Source organism: Anopheles cruzii, chromosome 3, assembly GCF_943734635.1.
Source record: "Anopheles cruzii chromosome 3, idAnoCruzAS_RS32_06, whole genome shotgun sequence".
Taxonomy (NCBI): domain Eukaryota; kingdom Metazoa; phylum Arthropoda; class Insecta; order Diptera; family Culicidae; genus Anopheles; species Anopheles cruzii.
The window spans coordinates 77,195,540-77,216,399 of NC_069145.1; the positions used below are offsets into that span (position 1 = coordinate 77,195,540).

The 20,860-nt window shown below is 47.8% G+C and overlaps 4 protein-coding genes across 4 annotated transcripts; 1 reads left to right on the forward strand and 3 right to left on the reverse strand.

Annotated features, from left to right (window-relative positions):
* The first annotated feature begins 218 nt into the window (after positions 1-218).
* On the forward strand, positions 219-865 carry LOC128273332 (uncharacterized). Its single transcript, XM_053011274.1, has 3 exons — positions 219-315; positions 384-473; positions 550-865. Exons 1-3 carry the CDS (start codon positions 235-237, stop codon positions 628-630), a joined length of 252 nt encoding a protein of 83 aa, XP_052867234.1. The 5' UTR covers positions 219-234; the 3' UTR covers positions 631-865.
* A 243-nt stretch (positions 866-1,108) lies between these two features.
* Positions 1,109-3,173, reverse strand: LOC128271037 (origin recognition complex subunit 2). Its single transcript, XM_053008468.1, has 2 exons — positions 2,543-3,173; positions 1,109-2,472 (listed from the first exon to the last, which is right to left on the reverse strand). The coding sequence occupies exons 1-2, from the start codon at positions 3,171-3,173 to the stop codon at positions 1,109-1,111; spliced, it is 1,995 nt and encodes a 664-aa protein (XP_052864428.1).
* A 685-nt stretch (positions 3,174-3,858) lies between these two features.
* LOC128273783 (tachykinins-like) lies at positions 3,859-5,453 on the reverse strand. The gene is made up of 8 exons (XM_053011822.1): positions 5,349-5,453; positions 5,085-5,308; positions 4,936-5,011; positions 4,742-4,865; positions 4,573-4,674; positions 4,436-4,497; positions 4,248-4,379; positions 3,859-4,178 (listed from the first exon to the last, which is right to left on the reverse strand). The coding sequence occupies exons 1-8, from the start codon at positions 5,451-5,453 to the stop codon at positions 4,167-4,169; spliced, it is 837 nt and encodes a 278-aa protein (XP_052867782.1). The 3' UTR covers positions 3,859-4,166.
* Positions 5,454-19,579: 14,126 nt separating this feature from the next.
* On the reverse strand, positions 19,580-20,625 carry LOC128271038 (cytochrome b5 domain-containing protein 1). The gene is made up of 3 exons (XM_053008469.1): positions 20,476-20,625; positions 19,849-20,199; positions 19,580-19,789 (listed from the first exon to the last, which is right to left on the reverse strand). The coding sequence occupies exons 1-3, from the start codon at positions 20,623-20,625 to the stop codon at positions 19,580-19,582; spliced, it is 711 nt and encodes a 236-aa protein (XP_052864429.1).
* Between the last annotated feature and the right edge of the window lie 235 nt (positions 20,626-20,860).

Consider the following 20,860-nt stretch of genomic DNA (forward strand, 5'->3'; position numbering starts at 1 on the left):
CTACATGCTTGGTGTTGAGCTTTATCTAGGTCACCGGCCGGTATCTGCTTTCTTGTGCGAAAAAGCCCCTTTCTACCCACAATAAACGAATGCGTTCATCGAAAGATGAATCAACTCGTTTTGTGTGAATCCCCTGGTCAACCGGCGGCCCAGGCCCAGGTGCATAGGGGCCGTATAAAAGTACCGGGCCCAATGGCTTCGGTTCATCATTTCTTGCAACGTTTCCGAGCGAATATGAAGCCGACCAGTGTGTGTATCCTATTTGCCATCGTTTTATGCACGGCTGCCGTGGCGGACGCTGCAGTGTATGCATATGTAAGTGACCGCCAGGGTGGAGAAAGGGGTGAAACAATAGACAGTGTAATTGACAACTTTTGTTGCAGGCCTCAACCTGTTCCCGGTGCAAGAGTGTCGGCGCAAAATACTGTGGCTATGGCACTGTCAGTAGTAAGGGAGTTTCTTGCGACGGACAGGTAACACAGTATTCGGATGATTCCTGCAAACCAAAATCGTTGGATAACGAATCCTATTTTAATCTTTCTCCACCAGACCATGATAAAAAGCTGCGCGGACTGCAAAAGCCGGTTGGGACGGTGCGTCGAGTCCTATATAACGGAGTGTTATTTATGATCGATCTGGGAGCCGTAAATATGACTCTCAAAAAGGGGCACTGTCAGCGGCACGTCGAACGATGGCTGACTGATCGTAAATCACAAGCTTATTTAGAAAAAAGTATTCCTGAGCGAGACGCAAGACTAACACTGCTGAATCGAAATTGAAAATCGAAAAAGAATCGCTAAAATACTAGATGTTTTTAATTTATCCTAATCCTAATAAATAAAAAAATGAGCTCGATAAAATCCAAAATCCCCCTCTAGGGCGGAACAAAGTTCACCGGGTCTGCTAGTCTATTCTAAAACGGAACAAAAGTTGAGCAGAGCTGACATTTCGTTTAAATTAATCCGTCGTTTGAGAGACGAACTATGCCGGATCGATTTATTAACAAGAGTAGAGTAAAACTATCAGCTGAATCAGTTAGTGAAGGTTTAGCGAGAAAATGCACAAAATTAAAATAAATAAATAAATGCCCTCTACGAAAGCCTTGGACTCACGCATCACTCTTCTGCTCGTCGACGAACCGTTGCAAAAGTCCGTGGTCGAGCGGAATCTGTAGGCTTTCGGCCCCGTCTGCGGTGCGCTTGGTGCGCAGCAACTTGTGATCGGTGAACTCGGTCAGCTGGGCGCGCAATGCGGCATCGCTGCTGACCAGGAACGCTTCACGGCACGCCCAGTACAGTTCCTTCAGTAGCATGCCAGAGTACTGTTGATTACCCGGACCGCCGTTAGCCAGCTGATGGTTCACGATCATCATGAAGATACCGCGAGCGTTCGATGTCAGCGAAGCGACGACGCTTCTCATAGAGGCCAGGGCCGGTGCGCCCGAGTTTTGCACCAGCAGCGAGTTCTCGAACGCCGTTTCGACGCTGTACGGCAGCAGGGTCGTAGTGTCCCACCAGCAGAAGTTGTAGTGGCTGAGCTTCGACATGTCCCACATGAGCGGCGCATTGATGTGGTCGATCGTAGCGACGAGATGAACGTTGGCCATGCTAGCCAATCGACATAGCACGGCCTGCATGCGCTCGTTTCGCATTGCCACTCCGTCGATGTTGTGTACGAGCAGGAACAGGTGCGTGGTGGGCAGGTAAGAGAGCTCGCGCTCGATGCCGTCGAGCGTTTCGTTGTGGTTGCTTGTTTGGAGCTGCAGGTCCAGGAGATCCCCAGCGACCGCATCCAGCACGTCTTTGGCGGTCAGCGCTGGAAAGAAACCGTTCACCACCAGCACGGGACGATCGGCGAGCGCCTGGCGGTGGAAGGTCTGCAGTAGCGTCCGTTTCGATCCGAGCCCGTACAGCAGCACGTTGAAGCCTTCGTTGAGCAGGAACAGCCAACGGGAGAAGTTCTGACCGTACTCGTCCAGCAGCTCCTGTATGCCGGACTGATGGCGAGCGGTGGTCGATCCTTTCGTTTCCTCCAGCAACCGGAACAACACGTCCTGCGTCAGACGCGGTGTGTTCAGCCGGTCGAGTGTGTGATCGGATGTGACGCTTTTCGAGGAGCCGGCATGTGTCGAAAAGTACTCGTCACTGCACGGAACGTACTTCAGATCCGGTTTCTTTACCGCTCTGGGGCGACCACGACGTCCCGCTGCCGGAGCCGAAGGACCAGTGGTGGCAGCAGGAATAGGCACCGGAACGGGTACGGCTGGCTGGACCGTTTTCGGCGGGCGCCCTACCCTCGGCTTAGTTGCTTTCGGTTCAACAGGTTTCTCATCCGATTCATCACCGTCCGATTCTGCATCCGAGCCCGCCGACGGTGACTCGCTCGATTCCGACTCTGAAGCTCCGGGCGAGTAATCGCTTTCGTCGGGTGAGAAATCTGAATGCTCGTCCGCCTGAAGGATCTTCTTGATCGCTACAACAGACCAATTTGTGAAATCGATATAGAAAATCAATCACAGGTTACTCTCCTCCGTGTACGTTACCTTTCTTCGCCCTACTGCGGACATGAGCCGGTGTCTTGGTGACGGAAGCGGACGACCACGTCTGCGCTCGACCACCGGTTGCCGGTGTGCGTGGTGTGCGAGGCATACGGGCGGCTAGCGCACCCGGAGTACGCGGTGTTTGTGGTGTCCGCTGGACGCTTGCCAACGCAGCCACCGCGCTCATCGACTGACGCTTCCGCGGGGTGCGAAAGCCGAAGATGTGTTGTCCCGCCACATCCGTCCGTTCTTCGAATAGCGTAGTGGCCGACACTTTACGACCCAGCTCTTCGAGGGCGTCCTCCTCGTCCGACCGTAGCTCGAGATCCTCGTCCGACTCCTGGCTGCCACTTGCTTCACTTTCATCACTGTCAGAAACTGTGTAGACTGGCGCCACCGATTTACGTGCCTGGCGAGGACTTCTGTTGCTCGAGACAAAGTCCTGCGAGTACCTCTTACTGGCCGACCGTGGACGCTGTGAGCGACGCGGCGTGTCGGTTTTGCCGATCGGGGAAACACGTTCAGATCCGGAGCTTGGCTCTTCACCGGCTTTGTGTGAGTCGTCATCCTCGTAGGCGACTCTTTCGTCGGCGATATCCTTCCGCAGGGCGATTTTCGATTTGCGTCGAGACATTTTCGTTGAAGATGTTTTGGGAAACGAATCTGAGCGAGGAACTGTCACTTCGTAGTTTTGGCGCGCAATGAATGTCAACAATCCGCTTGCCAAACAGCTGTTTGACAGTTTGACAGTTTTCCCCGACAGCACGATACTAATCGTCCGCTAGGTGGCGCTAGCTCGTAGAACACAAATTCAAAAATTCAAAAAATCAAAACGAGAAAACGAGAAAACGAAACGTGCGAGATGAAACGTGTTAATTCAAGAGAACAGTCCATTTCCATTGCTAGAGCTAGTATTTACCCAATGGTGAATGTTGATGTGCGTAATTCGTACAACAACCTATCAAGAGCAGCAATTTTTTTCGTTTTCAGTTTGCTTATGCAAAATCAACATTGGAGACGCAACGTATTTGCAAAACAATTGAGCGTGCCGAACGAAATTAAACGCAAACACTGCAAACGATAGATGGATAAAACAAGTAAACACGCTGAATAAATTTTAAGTACAATTTATATCTACTAATGGCCAATTTTTATGATGACTGTTTTGGACGGCAGAAAATAAAAGTCGATCACACGTACTTTGAACAGTGCTATAATTCTTTCAGAAGCCAGTTTTGTTTTATAATTTGTGTGGTTGTGTTTCTATGTTTGATGTAATACTTTCGCTTCGTTTCCTTTTGTTTGCTTGCAGCCGCAGGGCAGAGTGATGGGCTGCCATCATCGACACGGACACGTTTTATCGGTGCTCAGAGTAGTTAGAGAGTAGATAACGACAGAACGCAAAGTATGTTCCAATAATACTGCTCCGTTGGCACTACTGCTACCACTTCCACCACGCCCGGCACTGATAATGATGACCACGATGATATGTTTAACAGCAGATGCTCGACCAGTAGACGATAATTAGGAGATTATTGATACGCTGACAGTATTTGCATTTTCCATCGATTTTTCGTTCCCTTTTTGCGATCTTTGCAGTTGCCATTTCCTGTACCGGAAAGCCTATTTAACAACAGTCCTGGGAAATGATATGGAAAACCGTGACTAGAGAGATAGGGCCTAGTACTTCGGCAGCAACAGTACTAACCTTTTTTCCTCGAAGTCCCATAAATCCGTTGGGAACTCGTTTCGGAGGCGCTGGGTTAATGTGCAGCGAGGGTCCCAGCGTTGGGTCTAGTATCAAATAGCTGGGGTATTCCTTCGGTGGATCGTTGGCAAACTACAAAACTTATATGTTAGACAACGTGTGAGATGGCTTCTAAATATCGAACTTACCAGATCGTCCATTCTCCATCGCTGATCCTGCGCCATGTCGAAGCTCTTTTTACCACGCATTCCTGTTGTGGTAAAGAACCGTATCGGTGGATTAGAAAAATCGCCCTCCAGCGATTGCTACTCACCGAAAACGGTACCTAGAAAACCCGACGGTGCCCGTTTGCCATCCTTGTACGAGTTTTGGCTGCCCGGGATCGAGTGGCTTCTCCAGCTGTAGAAGGACTTCTTACCACGGACACCTGAAAGCGTAGGAAAGGAACCCACTGATCAGACCGCTGATCGACTCCCGAACGCTGATCGGCGTACCATTGAATCCGGAAGGAATCCTCCGACCTCGCATCCCGGTGAATCCTGTCGGTGCCCGCTTCGGGTACGAGTTTCGCATCGAATCGTACCCTTCGAAGAATCCCTCGTCCTTGGCATGATGACCCTGATCGAGCCCCACAGAAAGAAAATGCAAAGTGAGCATTGTGGGCATTTCTTTCTTCGAGTCAACCTACCGAAAGGACATCGTCCGGTTGATCGATCATATTATCCTGCTCGTTGATCAACTCGCCATCGGATGCCAAGGCGGCGCTAAAAATGCGTAAAATGACTTCGGTTTAAAATGTGTTTTTCCGTAATTCCCTCGTGGCGGTTCACCCATCACCTCAGACTGTCAAGCAAATCCGGGTTCCTACGCAGCAACCGTGGCAGCAGATCCTTCGCCTCGGCCGTGGAAGTCCACCGGAGGAGCCCCTGCGTTAATCCGTCGCCAGCATCGCCGATCGGCGAGGCCGACGAAACCGAAGGCAGATCGCTATCGGTGTATCCGTTTCCAGTGAGCGAAATGTAATTTATTCTTCCATCATCGGCTGTTTCGATGGGAAGGTCCTTCCGAATGGCGAATGCGAATGGATAATGCAGTTAATGCAATTAACAGCAAGCCGGGGTGAAATTCACCGGAACCACTTACCTGGGCCGCTACGCACACTTTGAAGAGACAGGTGAGAGTGAGCACGGCAATCGATGCGTTCATTTCCGGTGAGCTGATCCTGGGCTGAGCGCTAAGTGCTAATTATCCTTATCGCGCTCGGTACCGGTATGAACCCGTGAACCCGTGATGTTTTTTATTGGCTTTCTGCGTCCGGCGGAATCTGACCGATGTCGGCGAAGTGACAATAGTGAAACGAAACAAGCGAAACTAATGAACAGCTCAAACAAACTTTGCAATCGAATCGGTTCTGCAAACATGACGAATCGATTCGCGAGCGTGCGAATTTTTTACGGTTGGGCCATTCCGATTTTTTGTTGCGCCCGCCACTCAGGAGTAACGAAGCAGAAAAAAGGGACAAACATTCCCAGAAGACTACTCACGCAAACGTATGTTGATAGTACACAAATTGATTACGTGCCGATAGCGGCGATAAGGATTCAAACGTAAATGCCGCGGCCAGACTTTTCGGCAGTCTCATGCAAAATTAGCATGGGCATGTAATCATTTTCGGTGGGCGTCTCACCGTGAAGGGAAGGCCCCGTTTTTGCCCCGTAACGGTCGCAAGTGTGAATGTGGAAAAGATAATGCTGGCTGAGCTGGTAGTGTTTGCATAAATTGTACACGTCATCTGTCCCAGCTACTCTGGGGAACTTCGGAATCGGCTGTACTCAAACTTTCAAACTGCATTTAGAGAATACACGTATGCGAATGAAATAATACGATGCATGAGTAATCGAAAAAAAACATAATAGAAGTAAGTAGTGAGCGTGAGTAGTCAATCTCTTCGACATTATAGTTCAATTTCGAGTGCCAATCAATGTATGATAAATTGACACGCATTTTCACCCTTTGCCGTAACGAAGTTTCCAAAAGGAAAATTCAGATCAATTACTCGTACATGAAAGTGGGCTATGTAGTTCAAAGCTTTTTTCTTGGGTCGGCTATGAAAATTGACATGAACGGGCTTTTAAGTGAAAATGCATAATTGATTTTAATTTTTGCCACCGAACTTAAAAGTTAAAATAAACAGATGAAGTGATGGTGAAGAAGACTTTAAATGTATGCATATTATATAGCCCTATCTTATTAAAGTTACATTTGAAGAATAATTAAACGAAAGAATCGCCAACGAGTTAACGGTCATTTTCGACTTCGGTGAGGCTCCGGTAAAGTTCCGGCGAAAACCTACTCTCCGTAGGCACAACCTTTGCCGGATGAACATTTTGAAGGTAAATTATTTTAATGCGCTTCGTTAAAGGTCGCTTCGGTTTTCCAATTAACCTTGACACGCGTATCACAGCAACTTTTCTAAAATTGGCCTACCGGGTACCTGCGAATGTATCGATGCTAACTTTTGCTATAATTCAATTCCGATCGGTCCAGTAAAACTATTCAAACCCATCTGTATATGGCACTGGTAACTGGCCGCACCGCTAATGAAGAATAATTGCTATTTAATATTATTTCCTTTCCGCTATCGGCGCCTAATGGAACAGGAAAAGGTATCGAAGGAAAAGGGATATCGAAAGGATGCCAGCGCACAAGGCGAGTACACATCGTCCCCATAAACGACACTTATGGTCACGTCAACAACGATTCTGCGATCAGCTAACCTCAATAGTGCTGCATCTTCGGCACACAACGAAACGGAATAATTGTGTTACCGTGTGCCACCTTTGGTCCTTTTGCGGACATTGTGGTCCTTAATGCGTGTTATGTCCAGGTTCTTTACATACATTTAGTTTTAGTGCTTTTTTCTGCTTAAGATATGGGGTCTTTGGTCTTCGGAGGGCCTCGTTTAATTTGTTGTACTAAAACGATTATCAGTCCTTGTTACTCACGAACCCACATATTTTCTAAAAGCTTTCAAAAGATTTGAATAGTTTATGTCTTAGCCATTTCAAACCACTGCTTTTGCAGTGTTGTATCGAAAAGCCATACTGTTCTTTTCCAAACCGAGCTCTCGTCGTCCATTTTTCATACTTAGCATAGACAACCGCTGCTCATCAATTATGTTTAGGTACACTTGCCGTTTACAGCAGAGTCAGTGGCAGCTGGTGTTGTATTCTTTTTAAATTGTGTTTCTCTATTTGCTTTCTACACAGCAGCAAAAGCTGCTCATCGTGGAGTTAAATCATAAAATTCGCGAAAGGATGAGGTACAAAAATGTGAAACTCGGGCGAATGAGTCCGGGACCGGGCATAATGTGATTTCCGGTCCCGGTCCCGTCCTTGCCAGAAACTAGGCCGGTGGCGCTTCAGTGAATGGAAACTGGGTGGAAAACGGAGTAACAAACGGACGGACTCCGAGCGCTCCCGAACCGCCTCGGCCTCGATAGTTGTTTCCGATTTATTTAACACAACTACTGCCGGCAGAACGATTAAATTGGACTCTCTTTCTCTCTCTCTCACTCTCTCTCGGGTTCGGGGAGTTTGTGGTAAATTTAATTCCATCGCGCCACTTTGCCTCACGCAGCGTGATGGCGTGAGAAAAATAGCACCAACGGACCGGGAAACCGGCAAAAAACCTGAAGGAGGATGCGGTTTTAGAGAACTCAAGGACGTGCACCGCGGATTGCGTCTACATTTATAGTGATATATTAATACATAAGCATCCTTGTTCCTTGTTCTTCCCGTCGTCACGTATTCTAGCATGAATATTAATATGGGCCAGATGGTCAGAGTGGCAAAACAGACCAGGTAATGCACGGCGATCCTGCGCGCCATAAGGATTATCCTCACGTACGCACGGACACGAAGCGTAAAGCTGGTTAGTTAGTGAAAAAAACAACCACGAAACGAGTATCCTTTTTCTTCTGCGGTGATGGTGTTCAAAAAGAGTGGCCGGCAAACAATACACCGCCCGTGGACATCATCTTTCGTGATCTTTCGAAGGACGCACTTGGCACCGGAAAACTTGGTAACGCAAAATCAGTGATGCAAACCCAGGAAGGTCCTCCGGTGTACATTTGCCTTTGCGAAAGGGTCCATTTGCACGTGATCTTAAATCTGACATCTGAGAAAAGGTCAACGACAATATCCGTTCTCGTGGGTCATTAACGTGCGGCGAGCAGTACGTGTGCGGGTTTTGGGCGATCATGATTCGGTCACCGTCCTTTCGTATCAAGGTTGAAACTAACCAGTTTGCCTGAGGGCTAGCCAGTAGGCCGTGAACCGTTTAATGCATCATTATTGAAACACATCTACAACAAATTCTGTTGAGCGTGTCAATTTCAGCGTGTCAATCAGCGTGTCAACAACAGATCGTCATCGGCTTGCTGCCCGAAGCATCTCTATCTGTAAGAAGCAGCAACGACAGTGCTTCATCGCCTCGAACTATATTAAGTTTCAATGGTTGGTTTCTGTCTTGAACGAAACACAAGTAGTTCACTAGAAATTCTATTGACACATTGGAGGTTGTATAAAATGTATCTCATGTACAGTTGACGGCTGAAAAGGGTCTCAAGATCATAAATCATTTTTAATGAAGACTTGTGTCATTTACGAAACACAACAAATTGTTGGGCGTTCTCTTTCATATCTCAGTATTTAGAACAGGCCATAATGTATTGTTCTCTACAAACTACTTTCGTTTGAACAAATAGCGAATCGTACGCGTTTCCTTTGTAATTTAAACCTGTAATGTGAAAAAGTTATAATAACAGACTGCTTGTCGCTATCGTTAGGATGATTGGTGAATACCAACAAGTTGACGTTGGCATAACATAGATTATAAAACAAACTCCATCGTACAACTAACACGCTGTTTTTTTATGACAAAACAGTAATACCATGATGCACATACTATATTCCACGAAATGTAGCGTCAAACAAACACTCTCGGCATGTTTATTCAGTTGTGGTTTGCATTTAGTGTCCTGTCACGTTGGGGCGTCATAAAGCTCAACTCAGAAACCCTCAGGGCACCCAGCGACTGGCCATGTCAATTTAAATTAGAATTTAAATCATTCGCACCACTCATTAGCCACGTAGCAGAAGCAACGCTTTTCATCTTTCGCAACTCATAATTCACGAATCCCTGGCCACTACACCAAACAGCATCCAAGCGCACACACAAACACCGGGCGTTTCTAATGGTTCCTGTTTCGCTTATCCTTCCGCTATTATCACTTTGACTCACAAACAACATTAAAAATTCAGATGCCCTTCGGTGGCCCATCAGCTGCGTTGCGAGCAAACGGAACAGAATGCCTTGCCTCTGGCCCGGGGTGGCTCAGAGTTTCGAACGGTCGCCAAAGTCGTGCGGTGCAGTAATAATTACGAACTCACCTGTTGGCCCGGGATTGGCTTCGTGACGGGCACAACTCCGGAAGGGCACCCGGAAGCCGAAGGATCGGAACAAACCCAAGATCAACTGAAGGCCGACGGAACTCTGCGGAAAGGGCCCGCGTCTTTTTGGTTTAGTAAAGAACGCGAAGGATGGCACAAAATGGCGCTACGAAACTCACTAAAAAATCGGGCTCTCTTCACAAAGTGGTGCCAACTAGTGCAGCAGTCGCTGGGGGCCGCAGTTGGTCGATCGATCGGGTAGTCCACGTGTGGCGGGCCGGTTGCAGGTGCTACGACACCAGGTCGTGTGAAAAACCCGGTTATGAGTGATCCGCTGCCCGCGATACTGGCCACCTTTTATAGAACCACTCGGAAAACTCCGCCAAGCCGAACGCATGCGTTGGGCGTTCGCGGGCTTTCAAAGCAGTTACGGCACGGGACGATCGTTTTAACACGTTGCTGCTGCCACTGCTCGGGTCCTGAGTTCGGAAAATGCGCGGGTTTTCTCCGCGATTTTCGGATCTCGGTGGTACAATCGAATCAACTTCAACGGGTACCGCAATTAGCACATTAGTGCTGTTTTTAAAGGACGCTACTTGAGAGGTGTTTATTGCCGCCCAGCATCCGTTTCAGTTCTTGTCTGCTCAGAGGCGCGTATCGTTCTGGGTAATGTTAGTACATAAGTATCATTTTAAGATTTTACCAGTAAACAAATAGTTTTCTTAACGGGCACAGCCCGATTTCTCCTCAAAAACCAACCCCCAGTTTGGTCCTTCGAAACGTGGAAAAAAAAAATTTATGCAGAAATCTGCAGGTTTATTTGTCTGAAGAAAGCATAACGCATGATTTAAATAATTTCTTAACACAAAACTAATTCCAATTATACCAATTGGTAGTTTGTCGACTATTGTTTATTGCCAGCCTTTTAGACCAATTGTTTTTGGGTGGATATACCGATTGATATAAGGTATTCCAATGTGACAATGTCATTGCTGTTCATCGTACAAGGAAGGTCGGTAGTCCCATTTTACTCCGAAACCCCATTTCAGCCAGAATTGGTCCTCAATAAGGTTCTACACGATCTAATAATAATATATAAATAAATCATTACTGACGGACAAAGACTTCTATTTGTCCAAACGTGCGGTCGAACGTAACTTTTTTTGTGCACCTAACGGCCTGTTTTAAACGATACAAAAACTCCGTATGGTTGCTGTTTGTGTTGTGTTGTGTATGTTTTGTTTTTGTTTGTGTAAGGAATTGCGTTTTGCAGGGTTTTGTTTTGTTTAACTGCGGAATACGATGTTAACTTATTGGCGTGTGTCCATCCAAGAAATAGACATCAGGAGGCCAGGAGCAGATATCGTGTGCAAAATATGAACTTGGCGGTGTTATCTTTGAAATCATAATTGACCCTCAATTTGGGTTAATTTAGTTACAAGAGATTACTGGATATGTCGGTCAATAAAATTAACTATCAATAAGTAAAAATAAAGAATAAAACCCATCAATAAATTAGTTGAAAATGTTTCAATGTGTCCCTGAACTGAATGGGTTTTTGTTCATCTCGCCACTCTCAGTCGAGAAGTCATGATCAAAATAAACTGGGAGAGAGTTTTCAATCAATTTCGCTTGCAGATTAATTTATTACATAGGACTCAATGTGAAATATACGAAATATTGTCAGTTTTTGTCAGTGTTTTCACCAGTCACCAAAATTGTGAGCGTTTTAATTTATTTCGAACTAATCAATCGATCGAATTCAATTTAATTCCATAACGAGCGAACCGCGCTGCAATGTTTCAAACACGTGTGGCCAGCGGTCACTGATCCTGGCGAATTCGGATTTATTTAGGATTCCAGTTCACTCGAACTGCAACGTGGTGCACCATCTGAGTGCTATATCTGCACCTGTTGCCAGCGAGTTCAGTAAATTGGCCCATAATTGAGTCATTATTCGATCGGATTACAGTCACGCTTGCGCCAAACGGCCGCACAGGGCGAGCAGATATAAATCGCAACACATCACCTCTCTTTCATCCTTTTCCGGAAAAACCGTGCGCTGATTTTTCGAAATCAATAATCGGCCATTTTAGTAGCACGCACGCCGGATGGTCTCGTCGAGAAGTCGTGAGCCAGCAACCCATGTTTCACAATGTTGGCGGCCGCCAGCGGTAAAGTCAATGTCAACCATATGGCACCCAATGCAAACCACTCTTCGCCGTCAGTGTCGTCGCTGATCCACTTATCAGGCCCCGTTAAGCGCCAAACGTTATCTTAAGGCCTGCCCACCGACGTATTAGGTAGGTGAAGCGTTATCATGATGTCGTGGCCGTTACACGCTCTGTCCATTAATTAAACGAACGGCGGCGGCGGTTCGATTTTGTCGGCGGCACGTTGTTCGCCGGAAGTAGTATCGGGCCATTTCGCTGTTGCGTGTGCGCCGCCCGATTTGAAAGTCAAATATTGCACACGAGCGGTTTGCTCGTCATCTGCTCGTGTCCTTCAAATCGCAAGTGACTCACGGCAAGGATCTTCCGGAGGCCCCGATTTCGAGTATAAATGGAAAAGTTCTGTCCGCGCTGATGATGAGCTGTCCCGTTTTGTTGTGTTTCGTCGAACTTCTACAAGTTTCACCTGGACAGGACGATATCGCTGACGATGATGTATGCCTAGGCCATGTCATGTCCAACAATCGTCTCGCCGAAGGCGCCCAACTTCCCTAAACTCCGGTTGTGGACATTCAAATCTCAGCTTCCGTGGAACCGGCCCCGGGGCGCACGTCCGCGTGCTCGTTATCGTTTTGTTTTCTCTAGTATTTGAAACAGTAAAAATGGCGTCCTGTAGAAAAAAGCACAAAAGATAGGCACCTTATTTATTATTGAAACCAGCTCCTGGGTCCGCGACACAGGAGCGGACGGCGGCGACGACGGTGGATGTCCATCACGATAACGGGCTGTTCATCTTCATCGTCGTCGTCGTTCGGCGCTGACTTCTTTTCGCGTCACTTTTCTCAGGTGCCGAGGCACAAGGATGGGGGCTGAAATGTGAATCTAACTGTTACATGTCTCCAGCTTCTAGCCGCCAGACCGACAGCCGATGTATGATTTTAAGGCAGTTGAAAAGGCGCTCAGACCCATCCATTGTGCTTTTCTGCTTCCAGAACTACCGTAGTCCAGTGTGTTCGGTCGTACAGTCCTGGGTCGCATCCTGTGCCGGCCCGGAGCCTGGACAAAGGATATTTCAGAATTGGTTTTGAATGCTGCATTTCGCCACCAGCGTATGGAACGTGAGTTTAAATTTAAACATTGAAGCTGGAGTTCCCGGTCATTCATTAGGGCCCTACCACTAATTCACTTCTCTGAGTGCATAAACGGAGATGGACAGCGGACCGATAGTTTCGCTTTTATCTGCAGATTTAACTTTCAGAGCATTTACTTTAATTGACAACGGTTGACCATATCTCTATTGTATACAGTATGGCAATGGTGGGATACTTAAAAGGGCAAACCAAATTTTAAAAACTCGCGGGACCAAAAAATTACATAAAAACGACGTTAAACCCTACGTTGACCCATATAGTGGAACCTACTACCTCAAAAGCCAAGTAAATACTAGTCTTTGGTGTGTTGGTCATGTTTCCCTCCCTTAAGGCACGTGCCAAACACTTTAAACAACGCTGCGGTTCGAAAATAAATTAAATTAGTGTTCTGGGCCTCATACGGTTTTATCTTTGATTCGCCACTTATCAATAGTAATGTTTAATATAATGTAAATAATTTTCTAAGCCCGTTTCAACAATGCATCCATTCTAAGCAACGCACAAGGCGCTTCATTCAAGTTTTGAAATGTTTATGGTACTCATATTAAAAGGAATAATCATCTATAGCCGATGGCAGTTGCACTAACCTCGCTTTGTTTCATTCTTAAAAAGCGGTCTGAGCAGCCGTACTCTTTAACTTTAAAAATTGTAACTTTTACATCCATTAAACTATTCAACTGGTCTTTAATGGACCAATTATTCTACTGTCGGTCGATTGATGGTCTGTTGCTGATATTTTGTGACTCTTGTTAGAAAACCAGTTAGCACGAATTAGCAGACATGAGCTTTTACTGTAAAGGCAGTTTGGCCTTAAAATTAACTTCACCGCCACTTTTCTTGGGCCTCAAGCGGTACTGGGTTCCTTTTCCAAAACCGATTATATGACCCGACAAACAACAGGTTGTTACATCGTATCATCCTTGATGGTCAAGGTTTCAAAATATCCCCGACAGCTTGTGCCACAAGATGGGATTGATGCTGTAAAGTTTGCACATTATCGAAAGGAACTTATCGTACAGCCGTCGCACGTGCTACTCCCTTTTTGTGACTCTTGCGCTAACATTTGTTAAATGCTCGTATGGGAGAAGCATTAAAATAGGTTCTTCTACTTACAGAGGCTTAGAATAGGTGCTCCTACTTACACTGGGTCACATACCGGCAGCGACCTTCCGCTGGCAGCCAGTATGCCAATCTCAGCACACTCTAGCCCCGGCAAGAGGCGTGTTCCGGTGGTGCGTCGTGCATAAAAAACTCCCTCCCCGAGTGGGCGCCGTGCGTAAGCACACACACACACACACACACGCGCGTGTAGCAAAAGTGCACTTTCGGTACACGTCCCGACCACCGGCGACGACGACGGAGCCTGCACAGCTCGTGGAGCGCAATCGCACGAGAGACACGCACGGCCGGAGAGGGAGCCCCCGCCGTCCTCGACGCCGTCCGCGAGTGTGGTGCGAAGGGAGAAAAAAAAAGTACTCGGTACCTCCGGGGTGGCTGGTACCACCGCGTAATTGAAGATTTCTCCTGTGGCCCTGTTACCTCGCTGTACATTGTAGTACTCTCCGTGCGAGAGTGTGTGGTGAGATTTTTTCACCCACCACCGGCTCGTGAGGCGTGTGCTTTTTTTGGCTTTTTCTCGCCACACCACACCACGACGGTGGTAGGCAAATCACGCGGAACGAAAAGATACAAGAGGAAGCCGAAAAAAAACCCGCGCACGCACCGGCGCGGCACGCGAAAGAAGCAACACCCCGCGGGAGCGCGCCCCAGGTGTCCCGCTACGAACCATGGAAAGAGACTCGCCGTAATACATTTCTTAAAGAAGGCACGAACTGTTACGTATGTTAAACTGGCAACAAGTCTTTTTAGCTTCCGCTGGCAACACGGGATCCGGTGTGCAGTCAGCAACGAACCGCCGAGAAGTCAACGCCGAATCCGCGCAAATAAGCACAGCAGCACGTGCCAGGCGCTCGTCGTCGGCTGCGTCGTGCGCCAAAAAATCTGTCGTATAGCCAACCAGGAGCACAGCCCAACGAGGAGCTAGCGCATCTACCGTCCGTGAGAGATTGGCGCTTACGGTGCACTGTGTGTTTGTCTCACTTGCCCTTTCAGGTCGGTGCTAGCCTGTGTACTCTTTCTACGGCACAAGAAATTCCTCTGTGCACTATGAGCCCATACTGTTACGCGCTGTGGTCAAAATATATACTCGAAACAAGCGTGTCGGAAATGGGCTCTGTTACAATTTAATTTAAACTTGTTAAATTGCTGCGTTTAAAGGCGTGTTCTCGTAACACGTTTTTGCTGTAATTTATTTGGGCAAATCGCAACACGAAAGTGTCGCTTTCGTCGTGGATGTTGTGTTCCTGTGCGACGTCTGACGAAGTTCCGTGCACTTCCCGCGGTTGCTGTGATATTGATAAATTTTTTTACAAACTCCATCACCGGGATCGCAGGCCAGGCGCAGGAGGTCGCACGACGGCACATCATGACGGAAGTCCGACCCTCCTAGCGCGGGGAAACCCCCTCGTCTTTCCAGCCACGGGGTGTGTGTGGTGATGACACCCCAGGCCCGCGGGCCGATTCCAATCGCTGATGGCTGCTGTGTGTGGCACGCTATTAAAAATGGCATTAAACTGCAATAGAGCCGGCAGCCGGCTTCGTTAATGATTACAATAATCATAGTGATGATGAAGAAAATTGACCATTCGCCCTAATAGGCTCGCAGCCCGGCGCACAGGACGCCGGCAAGCGAGAGCTCGACACTCGCAGAGGCCAGCGCAATTTGGATATTAGAACAAACACCAAATGCTTCGCTTGTATCTAAATGCGACTAGGAGCCCATCCCGTCGGACGGGTAGCCCAGAACCGTCATCTGCTCGATTTGGTGTCTCACACACGTGCACCATTCGGGGGCGCAGTACGAAAGGTGCTTTTTTTCCAGTTTTAAGAGATGTTGAACAAATTTAAACTATAACTACAACAATCGGCCGGACGAATGGGCAACAAATTGTCGCGCATGGTAGCAATAAAATAACACATTATTGTTATTATTGTGTTTTGCTTATTTAATTGGAATAGGCTGCCAGGACAGAAGCATCTGTGTGCATCCCGAGCGGCGGGCTTGTCGGGGTTCAGCTTTTTTGCCGTAAAGGGCAACGCGTGGCCCGGCGATTGCGCGCTTGCGGGATGCGGCTACGAAGGGCCCCCGAATGGGGAAGCTGCAAGTTCTAACTGCACCGAGGGTGGTGAAGGGAAGATAGCCGATATGAGCTACGATCCACATCCATCAGCTCCTATGAATTTGGGCCATTTTTATGGTTTGCCATTTAGTGACTGCCATAAAGGGACAGTTTTTATATTAATGCGTTTGAAATTTCCGTTTGTTCGCGCTTTTGGTGATGCTAATTTAATATGGAGGTTCTGTTCTTCTTCTCCAAGGTCGTTCGGGTACAACGAGGAAACTAGCACCAACTACGCGTGCCAAGCGTTGTCACACGGTTCTCGTGGGGAGGTACCGCGAGTCGGAGTGCGCAGCAAACCGCACCAACGAGATATAAAATGGCGTTGAGACTTGCACACTTTAAGTGAAATTTATTACCAGGAGCCCAGTGCTGCAAGGGTAGCCGTCGCCGTCGATTGCCTTGCTCTTTTACCCCTTTCAGCTTCTACGGACAGTAGCTGTCTCTGTCTCGCAATGCGCACGCACGAAAACGAGATAGCGCCATCTCGTGGAGCGTGAAGCAAATTGCATACGTTCGGGGGCTTTTCAAAATTGGATTCAAAAAACGGAAAGTTCGTTGGAAGAAGTTATGAAAATCTTAAAATAGACATAAACTACCCATCGCATTCCAAGTCAACAGATGTTTTTTTGTCTTATACCTCAGCTGGCCATACATTTCACAATAAATAAGTGTCACATCCAAGAAAATGAACGCGTTTTGGAATATTGACCGATCAACATCTACATTACCTCTCCAGATAAGCGTGACGCCACGAAAAACAGCACACACCCAACACATGGAGGACAAAATTATGTTTTCAAACATACAAAAAATCGTTGCGTCCTGGCCTGGCCACGACCATAGCGCGGCTAATGATTGAGCTAACCTACGGCGATAAGCATCATCGCCTCATCGTATGAAAGCCTTTTCGTCGTCCCGTAAATTAATGGCTCACGTCGGATAAACAGGCCAACTGCCGGTGGGATGATGCCGTCTGCCGCTCGTCTCAAGGATGTGCCGCCGTAGGATGTGTCCTCCATTTAGCAGCAGCCGCGACTTGCTGCAGCATGATCACAAGCCCGCCGCCGGAGAATACGAAGAACACCGAAACCCAATGAACAAGAAAACATGCAGCTGTCGCGTGCCGATTTATGCTCCTTTTTGTTTTGTTTTCTGGGACGCACACATACAGAAACGCACGTGTAAACGGCGTCGTCGGGGATGCGTGGATTTGTTTGGTTTGGTTGCCTACCCCAAAATTCGATCGGCTCTGTCCCTGTCCTTCGCATCAGGAGGTATACTGGTGTTGTTGCTGTTCAATCTTTCCTTATCCTTTATCCGCCCTTCGGTGTGTCCTGATGATTTTGTTACGGAAAAAATGTTTGTTGTACAGAAAGTGATCGGCTTTGGCGCATCGTCAGCAAACATGGTTCCTGATTTGCCGTTGCACCGTTTAAAAATAGTCAGACGTTCGGAGTTGAAAATATACTGACAATAAAGGTAATTACAACATCATGTTAAAGCCATCTAGGGAGAGTATTCGTTCGACATGAACTAATAATTTAAATTTTAGAAACAATATTACTCACACAATGTTTAAAATAATAAAACATCTTTTTATTCATTCTAAATTTAAGTAAGTTACATAGTAGCAATATTTGTCCCTAACAAATTCATGCCCATTCTTGCTGTCCGTTAGAAAAATCACGAAGGGACACGAAGCAAACCCCTCACTGGTGTCCAGCTACTAGGCGGATGCATGGGTGCGGTCGATACGATCACGATCGGAGCTCTCCTTCGCCATCGCCGAGTGCGGCAGATGTTTTCACTCCAAATGTATGCTCCGTACGAAGCTGTGCTGCCGCTGGAAGCACCCGCAGGATAGGTTTCACAATCAATGTCTCTCCCGTGGCCACAGTGAGTCCGGCGTGTGGCAACGGTTCACTGTTGGTTCCTTTCGTTGGCTCGCTTACGGTTGGACATTGGCAACGGTGAAAAAGAAGGGACGGAAAAGGAACAGTTTAAAGAAATCGAAATGCTGGGCGAACCACCTGGCGCCGATCTGGCAGCAGGCCACCTTGTTTAATGAAGGATGCCCGACACGGAGCACCCGGCTTTCTGTGGTGCATGCTGCGTGGCGGGTGCTGGGCATTTGTCTCTCCTTATTGGTGGATCGGCCAAGGATCAGCCGTCAGGATTCGTCTGTGCCTAATTTTGATCCACGCGTGACAGGCCCTTTTCAACAATGAATCGCTTCGCTCCGTTCGATCAGCCATCCACCATCTGACCGCATTTTTGTGTTGTGCACCGAACGTTATTGGTTTGAAAAAATTGTCCTAGATAAAATGTATTGACTCATGTCTCAATAGCATAAAAAATATATCACATGAGTGAATATTTCGAATAAACAAATAGTTTTAAGAGTTGTTTTCAATGTATTGCTAATCGTCTTTAAGCTTATAACTGAAGTTACTGCAGTGTGAAGTCTTTTTAATTTTTTATAGATTCGAAATTAAAGAATTCTAATCTTATTGTCAATCTTGTCAGTCTGAAATGCAGCTTTCCTATGTAAAGTTCTCCGTCCCGGATGCTACTGCCCGAGTATGCTGTCTCCAAATCACCGTCGACGGTTGCTCCAATTGAATTGGTGCCACTTTCATCCCTCATCAGTGCCCCCGGGGACCATTATTCACACCGAATTAATTGAGCACTCTTCTCCACAATCTAACAAATTGCAGCCGCATTCCGCGGCGCTGGTAGAGCTTTCAAGAAACGCGGCTGATCACCGGGACGCCGGGCATTTTTCATCGGTCATCTTTGGGCCATCTCGGGCCCATAAATTAGGAGCGCGAAAAAGTAAACAAAGACCGCGACCGGATGGCTCATCAAACATTTAGCTACCGGTCTGGAAAAAAAACCATTGGGCGCCGTCGCTCCCCAGTGCCAACAGTTGCCGGAACCGGGCGGCCTACACATTCCAGCCGCACGCATTTAAAGACGATGGGCCAAGCAGCATAAACATAAACACTGGGTGGCTGCGCCACGCCACCATGCCAGGTGAACCAACACCTGAACTCTGGTCCCATTTTTTGTTTCCTATTCGCCCCACCTGGGCTGGGGTGAAGGTTGTCTGGAGCGTTGACGGAATGGGTGGAAAGCGGGTCTTTGGAAAAATTTCAAGAATTTCTATTATATTGTAATTTGTTTTTTCTGCTTTTGTTCGCTCCATTGTAGACTCCCACCGGCCCGGCTGTTTGTGGCCATTAGAGCTTTGCGATGCGAAAGCATCAACTTTCTGGGCTGCTGGTCACTCATTTCACTTCCTCTTCGCGCGGTTTACTCACCGGTTGGGTTCCGTTTCCCGGAGAAAGAACCCGTATCATCATCGCCGCGATCAACAGACGCACCGTCATCGTCGTCGTCGTTGTCGTCATCGGGGGGTGAGATGTAAAAGATCCAAATGATCGGCAGCGTGCCAAAGTCCTCGGCGAAGAATCCATTACCTTGAAGTGTTTTGTCGAGCCGAAGTTTTCCCTTTTCGGTGCCCTGCAAGTAGCATTAGCCGAATAGACCAAGGAGAAGGACCACACCGAAACTGGACTTACGCGACGCAGATCCCTTCGCCACTCGTACTGGTGCGCACCGTCGTTGTAACGTTCCGCGTACTTCTGACGAACCACGGCCACGGTATCTTCGCAACAAACGACCATTTCCGTGGCGTGGAATGTTAGTGTGTTGATGATTTTGACCGGGCACGCGAAGCGGGTTACGCGTCCGATCGCCAGGGACGGATCACGCCACCAGCGACGACCGGTGACCGGATTGCGCTCCAAACTGGGCAGAAATATGGGAACCCGTTTGCCGTGGCAGTTGGTCCGCTCGGTCGGTGCGATCGGATTCTCGGTGAAGAACGAACTCAGATCTTTGCCCGCGAAGGCCAGCAACCACCGCAAGCGCTGCAATGGGGTAGGATGTCCCGACGGCGGGCAGCATTAAGATTCCAACACTCTAATTTGGCGATAAGCCGAGCGGTTCGGAGAATTAGTTTGGGACTTGGGCGGAGTATACACAACAGCTGCCAAACGGGTGGCGGGGCAAGTCTGCCAAGTGGCTGGGAACTTTGTTGAATAAGTCTACTAAAGCCACACTCTACTTGCACTCTAGTCCCATGCATTTCAAGCTACCGAGGATGGGATGCTCCTGCGTACTCCTTTGGTGCCAATTTTGCAAACCTTCTCGAGTGTCGGTTGCTTCTCCAGAGCCACCGTGAAGAGCGGAGTGATATCGAGGACCAACCCATAAAAGCTAACCCAAGCACTGGTTGCTTCATTATGAATGACCACTTCATCCGGTAGGTAATACTTGATAATTTGCGACTCCATACAAGGGAGGGGATTGAAAGCGCCAAGTTGAGGAACACCACCAAACCACAGAAACAGAACGTTACGAGGCTTACTTCGATCACAGCGGTTACTTCGTTCGAACCGGTTCGGTCATCGCCTTCGTTGACGTTTCTCCCGATGACACAGACGGCGTCCAGCAATCAATCACATTCAGTTTTCGTTTCATTTCCATATCGTCACACACGACGCCGTGGGGTCCGGTCGAAGGGAGCGC

What these genes read in the sequence shown, in the direction of transcription:
- LOC128273332 (XM_053011274.1), top strand. Translation starts at nt 235, where the DNA reads ATGAAGCCGACCAGTGTGTGTATCCTATTTGCCATCGTTTTATGCACG. An exon ending in ACGCTGCAGTGTATGCATAT is followed by an intron (nt 316 to 383) that starts GTAAGTGACCGC and finishes CTTTTGTTGCAG; the next exon opens with GCCTCAACCTGTTCCCGGTG. An exon ending in GAGTTTCTTGCGACGGACAG is followed by an intron (nt 474 to 549) that starts GTAACACAGTAT and finishes TTTCTCCACCAG; the next exon opens with ACCATGATAAAAAGCTGCGC.
- LOC128271037 (XM_053008468.1), bottom strand. Translation starts at nt 3,173, where the DNA reads ATGTCTCGACGCAAATCGAAAATCGCCCTGCGGAAGGATATCGCCGAC. An exon ending in CCGCAGTAGGGCGAAGAAAG is followed by an intron (nt 2,473 to 2,542) that starts GTAACGTACACG and finishes GGTCTGTTGTAG; the next exon opens with CGATCAAGAAGATCCTTCAG.
- LOC128273783 (XM_053011822.1), bottom strand. Translation starts at nt 5,453, where the DNA reads ATGAACGCATCGATTGCCGTGCTCACTCTCACCTGTCTCTTCAAAGTG. An exon ending in GATTTGCTTGACAGTCTGAG is followed by an intron (nt 5,012 to 5,084) that starts GTGATGGGTGAA and finishes ACGCATTTTTAG; the next exon opens with CGCCGCCTTGGCATCCGATG. An exon ending in GGCACCGTCGGGTTTTCTAG is followed by an intron (nt 4,498 to 4,572) that starts GTACCGTTTTCG and finishes TTACCACAACAG; the next exon opens with GAATGCGTGGTAAAAAGAGC.
- LOC128271038 (XM_053008469.1), bottom strand. Translation starts at nt 20,625, where the DNA reads ATGGAGTCGCAAATTATCAAGTATTACCTACCGGATGAAGTGGTCATT. An exon ending in AGCAACCGACACTCGAGAAG is followed by an intron (nt 20,200 to 20,475) that starts GTTTGCAAAATT and finishes ACCCCATTGCAG; the next exon opens with CGCTTGCGGTGGTTGCTGGC. An exon ending in GGCGAAGGGATCTGCGTCGC is followed by an intron (nt 19,790 to 19,848) that starts GTAAGTCCAGTT and finishes TGCTACTTGCAG; the next exon opens with GGCACCGAAAAGGGAAAACT.